The sequence below is a fragment of the Mandrillus leucophaeus genome, unplaced genomic scaffold (genome assembly GCF_000951045.1).
Source record: "Mandrillus leucophaeus isolate KB7577 unplaced genomic scaffold, Mleu.le_1.0 Scaffold714, whole genome shotgun sequence".
In the NCBI taxonomy this organism is placed as follows: Eukaryota; Metazoa; Chordata; class Mammalia; order Primates; family Cercopithecidae; genus Mandrillus; species Mandrillus leucophaeus.
Genome location: NW_012107742.1, coordinates 313,383 through 320,069, shown reverse-complemented (window position 1 = coordinate 320,069; position 6,687 = coordinate 313,383). Strand labels below are relative to the sequence as shown.

Below are 6,687 nucleotides of genomic sequence, written 5' to 3'. Positions count from 1 at the left end.
CTGCCTCAGCCTCCTGAGTAGCTGGGATTACAGGCATGCGCCACCATGCCCGGCTAATTTTTGTATTTTTAGTAGACTCGGGGTTTCGCCTTGTTGGCCAGGCTGGTCTTGAACTCCCGACCTCAGGTGATCTGCCCACCTCAGCCTCCCAAAGTGCTGGGATTACAGGCCTGTCCACCACACCCGGCCACCTAGTTTACTTTTCTAATCTTTAGTGCCTAGCATATTGCCTTGCATAGAGTGGGGACTTCATAAATGCATATTTTTGAATGAATAAGTTGTCTCAGAGAGTAGCCCTTCTTAGAAGGGGTGAATTTAGAGTTAAACTTCTTACCCATTTAAGCCATGTTGCTTGATCCTGCTATACCTTTTCAGTCCCCGCATCAGAGACTTCTCCTGGGCCTCCCCCAGTGGGGCCTCCACCTCCTTCAAGTAAGGCTCCCAGGTCCCCACCTGCGGGGAGTGGTCCTGCCTCTGGTATGGAGCCCACAAGTTTCCCAGTCGAGTCTGAGGCTCTGATGGAGGATGTGCTGAGACCTTTGGAACAGGCATTGGAAGACTGCCGTGGCCACACAAGGGTAAGCCCTGGCACATCAGAGGTTAGAGAGGGCTTCCATCCACAGCCAAATGCAGGAATGGCTCCCAGGGATAGACCCTCTGACCCAGTGGACAATGGCTCTTAGTCCTTTTAGAGTTATGGACTCCTTCAGAATTTGCTAAGGCCTTCCCAGAGAAATGAACACAGGATTTCAGGAGCATTAACAGACTTTTGAAGACCAATCAGTAGAAGATGCTGTGGGAACAAGAGTTGAATTCAGCTCCTATGAGTGAACAACCTGATTTTCTGTACCTCCATGCCATTCAGAGTAGACCTGGCTGATTTTATTCTCAGGAAATTTATATTGTGCCCAGTTAGGAAGAAAGAAACCTCTTTTAGCTATAGTGTTTTCTTAGTTCTTAGAAAAAGAGATCTGAAGAATGTCTTAAAGGGAAAGTAGCATGGGTAATTTCACCTCTTTGGCTCTTAGTTTTCTTTTTGTGAAGTAATGCTACAGGATGAGCTTCTGAGAGTCTGAGAAGCCCCTGAAATTTTAAAATTCTAGTCATAGGAGGAGGTGGGTTAGGAGGACTGGTGGTGGGAAGATGAGAGAGTTCCATTTAATGGCCTCTACTTTTCAATGAAACATCAGGCAGTGTCAGAAGACGACAGCAGGGGAAGGCAGGCTTCATCAGGTTCTCAGTGGGGCCTCTAATCTTTGGGTAAAGAACCAGAACTCTAAAGTGTGGGCTAGAGAAAGCAGGTGCTTCCTATGTGGTGCTGCCCTCCTCTCTCTTCCCCTCATTGGGCTGGCAGCACTGAATTGGAGGGGGGGGCTTCTGTCTCTTAGAAGCAGGTATGTGATGACATCAGCCGACGCCTGGCACTGCTGCAGGAACAGTGGGCTGGAGGAAAGTTGTCAATACCTGTAAAGAAGAGAATGGCTGTACTGGTGCAAGGTATGGGTGGGTTCTTTGATATAGCCTAAATCCCTTGTCCTGCTGTGGTTGGCTGTGCTGGAGCAAGTGCTGAGATTTTGATTGACTGGGAGGGGAGGCATGGAAGCTCTTGTACCACAGGCTGCTTGCTCAATCCCCATCTCTCTTCAGAGCTTTCAAGCCATCGGTGGGACGCAGCAGATGACATCCACCGCTCACTCATGGTTGACTATGTGACTGAGGTCAGTCAGTGGATGGTAGGAGTTAAAAGATTAATTGCAGAAAAGAGGAGTCTGTTTTCAGAGGAGGCAGCCAATGAAGAGAAATCTGCAGCCACAGCTGAGAACCACACCATACCAGGCTTCCAGCAGGCTCCATAATCCTCGGTTCCGCAGACTCACCGGACACCATCTCCTATGCCTTGGAGGCCTTCTCTCACTTGGCTCCCTTCTTACCACCACCAAGACTGTCCCACTGGGCCTGACCCACCTATAAGGGAAGAGGTCCCACCTGGGCCAGAGGGAGTTCATGTGTTACTCGTAACATGCATTTCAATAAAAACATCCCTGTGGTGGGCCTTGGGTAGGAGAGATGAACCCTTCCTGTGCCAAGCTAGTCCCCTCTGGTGTCCTTGACTGCCGTGCCCCCTGTGCATCTGCAAACGTCTGTTCTCCCTTCTCCATTCATCAGGAAGGGATCTGCTGGGTACAGTCAGACTACTGCCTACCTCTTTTTCCCAAATTAGACTGAAAGCACATCCTGTGCTGGGTGGAGCAGCTCTGTGTTTGGATGGTTTCATTTCAGCATGAGAACAGACTCAAATAGAACAGGGAGACTTTTCCCTCAACAAAAAGAAAGACAGTCCTATTTGCACTGTATCACCCTTGAGATACAGGTGTTACAGAGATTAGAACCACACTGAGTGGGGTTTTTGCTGTATAAATCAAAGGAGAAAAAGACCAGATTACTGAGATTTGGGATTTTAACTGACATGCCAAACAAGCTGCTGCCTCATTTTGGGTTTCACTGTGAACTCTAAGGTCTCTTATAACCCTTTGAGATAGGTACTTGGTGGCTTATCATGCTGTGAGAAGGGAGGGTACAAGGTTTTTGGTGTTGAAATAGAGGAACTGGTACTTAGAGATGGTAAGCAGAAAAGGCATGGGGGGAGACTGGGGATGGCTATAGGCTGGGACAGCCCCTGTTTTCCAAGAGTCCTGCTTTGGAATGGATAGGGGAGGGGTTGCTGGGCAGGGTCCTGGTTCCAGGAAGGCTGCTTCCTGGAAAGACAAGAACAGCCCTTGGCAGCGGCCAAGCTATTGCTGTTTATGGTTTGGAGGCTCATGTAACCTGCCACTGTAGTATGCCTCAGGTTCTAATTGCTGCTGAAAGTGGGCCTAGTGGGAACTGGGAATGGATCTGAGGCCTCTGAGCTTAACCAGGCCTGCCGGGGCCCTCAGCTGTGTGGCTGAGATGAGAAAATAAGCATTGAGAACACTGGAGCCAAGGCATTTCTTTGAATGTTTACTAAGCAGCCAGAAGGTGACTTACTCCATTCCCCAGTTCCAGCCCCTGAGCATAGAGGGTTTAGGGTTAGGAGGAGTACCACAGACCGAAGAGGAAGTAGAGTTAAGGGCTTGGCAAGTTGCCCACTCCTATCCCTGGTCTAGCTGCCTCAGAACTAAAGGAGGCCTGGAACTAACAAGTCACTCCCTTCCAGATTAGATGAGGCCAGCTGGCCTTTGGATGCCCCAGGAAGAGGTGGTGGCAGCAGTGGCATGAGGGATCCCTCTGTAACTCCACATGCCGGGTCATCTGCAACTGGATGAGATGTCCATTTCAAATTGAGCGTCATCTGGAGAGAGAAAAGGCAGGAGGACAGGTTGCTGGTCTGAGGATCTGTAGGCAGTGCAGAAACCCCTCTTGGAATTGAACCCCCACACTGTGTCACAGTGGCATTTGAACTCAAAGGCTGGGACAATTCTTAATTCCTGCTTTCCTTACCGGGTATCTCTTCCTCTGTCTCCTGCTCCTTCAGCTCCTCCAGCTTGGAGAGTGGGGCTGTTGGAGGAGTTGTGACCCCGGGAATCTGAGGGAGGCAGCAGGGGGGTGTCCGGGCAATGGGTGAGTTCTTGCACTCCAGCAGGAACTTTCGGTCGTAGATGATCCTGGTGCCTGTCAAGGGGTTGGGACTGAGGTAAGAGTCAGGAGCTTGGGTACAGAGGTGACTGGGGTCCCAGACTCAGGCCTTTTGGGGCCTGGACGTGAGGGTGGTGTTGAATTTCCCTGTGTATCAAAGGACATCTGCTCTGAAGCCCAGCTAGGTTCTCAGCAGATAAGCTTTCATAGTGCTTAAAATCTTCCAGACCTAACCAAGATGTGGGTATAAAGCAAGTGGGGCATCCCAGCTGGTATAGGCAGGGGCTTTATGTTTGGGGGAGCTTCAGATCTTGGCTGTAAGAGGAACACCAAACTTGGAGTTCAGGTACTTCATGCTGCTCCTCTACCACTCTGAAACCTTGCTTTGGTCTCACCAGTGAAGGTGAGACCTAGACTAACAGCCTCAGGTGATTCAAGAAATGAAATAGTTGTGAAGGGTTCCACCCAGTGCTGTCACCTGGGCTATCTCCTGCCGGGAGGAGAAACAGTACTGTTCTAATCCTGACCCCTCCCAGGTCCTATAAGGTTCATACTAGCTCAGAGGAACTTGGCCACATAATGTCCTCAAAGGGCCCTGCCCTGTTCCTCCCCTCCGCTTCCGCGTGGCAGGAATCCCTGGGTCGGGAGCCCAGCAGCTCATGATCCCAGGCTGCTCGCCCAACCAAACAGACGCCAGCCAGCAACACATAAACGGAGCAACTGCCCCGACTGTTCTAGCCATTGCACTTCTCAAGACCCAGTGTTTCCAGCTGAGGTCACGCTCAGTAGGGGGCCCTGGCCCCTATTCCTAGGAAGCAAAGTCGTGAGGGGTAAGGAGCATGTGTAAGGCGCCAAGAACCCAGGCCACAATGAAGGATTACAGCCCAAACACACGGAAGTTAGGCTCATGGCCTCGTTGCATCACTTAGAAGTTTTTGGGAACTGAGCTTCCGCTCCAAACATTCTCCCCCAAAGCTACCTGTAGAGGGGCCTGCAGACAAGTCCTAGGCCTGTCCCTCCCCTACCCCCGACCCGCAACAACAAGCACACGCTAATATGCCCACAGCCTGTGGACCCCTGCCCGGCCCGCTGACCTCCCGGGGTAGTGGCGTATAGCGTGCCCCCCGGCGTGGTGCTGTAGCAGTCGGGCAGCTGGTCCCGGCCCCAGGGAATCGGGCAGCTAGTGGACGTTGACATAGCGAGTGGGAGGGGCAGCAAAGTAACCGCCTGGCGTTGAGGTCGAGGGGCGCAGCTCTGAGTCTGAGGCGGACTCAACCGACCACGTGCAGCTGCTGGTAACACTAGAACAACATCATGCCCAGGGCGGGCCACCTGCGGTCACTCAACCTGACAGTCCCGCCCTATCCGATAGGAAACCTGCCCGGTTCAGAGAAAGCTGGAAATGCGTCCAAAGTCCCAGGCCCCGCACCGGCTTCCAGTTCCTGCTGGCCCAGAGCTGGCCAACCTGCCTCTGAGTGCTGCAGCAGCTCAGCTATTTACTGTTCATAGCTGGGAGCTGGGGGCAGGCGAAGTAGGGCAAGCATTTTTATCCTGTACTAGTTCACCCATTCCTCGCCAGCTTTTGGATAGTAAAGCACTATGATTAGCCAAAGTCACACATCTTGCAGGAAGGGAAGCTGGGATTCAAATCTGACTGCATCTGATTCCAGGACTGTGCCCTTAAACCCAGCAGTGTACTGCCTCCCATAAACAGTAACAGTACAAGGCCGGGTGCTCATGCCTGTAATCCCAGCACTTTGGGAGGCTAAGGCGGGTGGATTGCTTGAGCCCAGGAGTCTGAGACCAGCCTGGGCAACATGGTGAAACCTAGTCTCTACTAAAAATACAAAAGTTAGCCGGGTGTGGCAGCATATGCCTGTGGACCCAGCTACTCAGGAAGCTGAGGTAGAAGGATGGGTTGAACCCAGGGGGTGGAGGTTGCAGTGAGCGGAGATCGCGTCACTGCACTCCAGCCTGGGTGACAGAGCGAGACCCTGTCTCAAAACAAAAACAGTACGGGGTGAAACATGCCTTGATGGCCTGGAGCACAGCAGGAAAGGGAAGGTCAGGGAGGGCTGGTCACCTTTCTGAAGAAGTGGTACCTGGACTAATAAAAGGATGAGTCAAGTTTGGGGGCTACAGCTGAGGCATCACCAGTCAGGAGGCCTGCCCTTTGATCTCTCTACCAGTTAACTAAGGAGGGGCAGGGGGCTAGTGAGGAGGGCTTGGTCTTTAGTTAGCAGGAAAGAAAGGTCAAAGAGTTTGACCTTGGAGGTAAGTTTTTTTTATGTAGATACAGTGATAAGACAGGCTGGAGCGAATTGGTGGGATTGGTGAAGATGTATATACACTGGAAATCTTGAATTCATCCAGCTGTCCTCTGTTTGGCTTCCTCAAAATCAGTACTGCCTCCACTGTCCCTTCCCCTCACCAAAAATTAAGTATAGACCACCTGACTGTACCCATTTATCAATATTCTCTCAGCTCTGGTTTCATCAGATTTCTCCTTAGGTCTGATTTCTTCACTCATTTAAAAAAATATTGCTTCTCAAACTATTTATTTTCTGAGATAGGGTTTTGCTCTGCTGCCCAGGCTGGAATGCAGTGGTGTAATCTCAGCTCACTGCAAACTCTGCCTCCTGGGCTCAGGGCATCATCCCACCTCAGCCTCCTGAGTAGCTGGGACCACAGGCGCCTGCCATCACAGTGGGCTAATTTTGGTATTTTTTGTAGAGACAAGGTTTCACCATGTTGCCCAGGCTGGTCTCAAACTCCTGAGCTCAAGTAACCTACCTGCCTCGGCCTCCCAAAATGCTGGTATTGTAAGTGTGAGCCACCACACCTGGCTAGCTTCTCAAACTTTAATGTGCATATAAATCATCTGGAGATACTGTTTTGTTTTGTTTTTTTTTGGTTTTTTTTTTGAGACGGAGTCTCGCTCTGTCGCCCAGGCTGGAGTGCAGTGGCCGGATCTCCGCTCACTGCAAGCTCCGCCTCCCGGGTTTACGCCATTCTCCTGCCTCAGCCTCCTGAGTAGCTGGGACTACAGACGCCCGCCACCTCGCCCGGCTA

General features: G+C 51.4%; 3 protein-coding genes across 4 annotated transcripts in view; 2 read left to right on the top strand and 1 right to left on the bottom strand.

Annotated features, from left to right (window-relative positions):
- The window catches only part of APBB3 (amyloid beta (A4) precursor protein-binding, family B, member 3), a 14,904-nt gene extending 12,852 nt beyond the window's left edge, over positions 1-2,052 (top strand). The window contains exons 15-17 of the mRNA XM_011965055.1: positions 376-578; positions 1,389-1,497; positions 1,648-2,052. The gene's annotated coding sequence lies outside the window, so the exon portion shown is untranslated. The remainder of the gene's footprint in view (positions 1-375; positions 579-1,388; positions 1,498-1,647) is intronic.
- Positions 1-2,052, top strand: part of SRA1 (steroid receptor RNA activator 1) — an 8,432-nt gene extending 6,380 nt beyond the window's left edge. The window contains exons 3-5 of one of the 2 annotated variants that reach the window (XM_011965053.1): positions 376-578; positions 1,389-1,497; positions 1,648-2,052. In XM_011965053.1, coding sequence (XP_011820443.1) covers positions 376-578; positions 1,389-1,497; positions 1,648-1,856 — 521 coding nt within the window. In that variant the 3' untranslated portion in view covers positions 1,857-2,052. The remainder of the gene's footprint in view (positions 1-375; positions 579-1,388; positions 1,498-1,647) is intronic. The other variant, XM_011965054.1, reaches the window with a different exon arrangement.
- Positions 2,053-2,985: 933 nt separating this feature from the next.
- Positions 2,986-5,293, bottom strand: EIF4EBP3 (eukaryotic translation initiation factor 4E binding protein 3). Its single transcript, XM_011965056.1, has 3 exons — positions 4,710-5,293; positions 3,481-3,651; positions 2,986-3,331 (listed from the first exon to the last, which is right to left on the bottom strand). The coding sequence occupies exons 1-3, from the start codon at positions 4,810-4,812 to the stop codon at positions 3,288-3,290; spliced, it is 318 nt and encodes a 105-aa protein (XP_011820446.1). The 5' UTR covers positions 4,813-5,293; the 3' UTR covers positions 2,986-3,287.
- Positions 5,294-6,687: the final 1,394 nt, after the last annotated feature.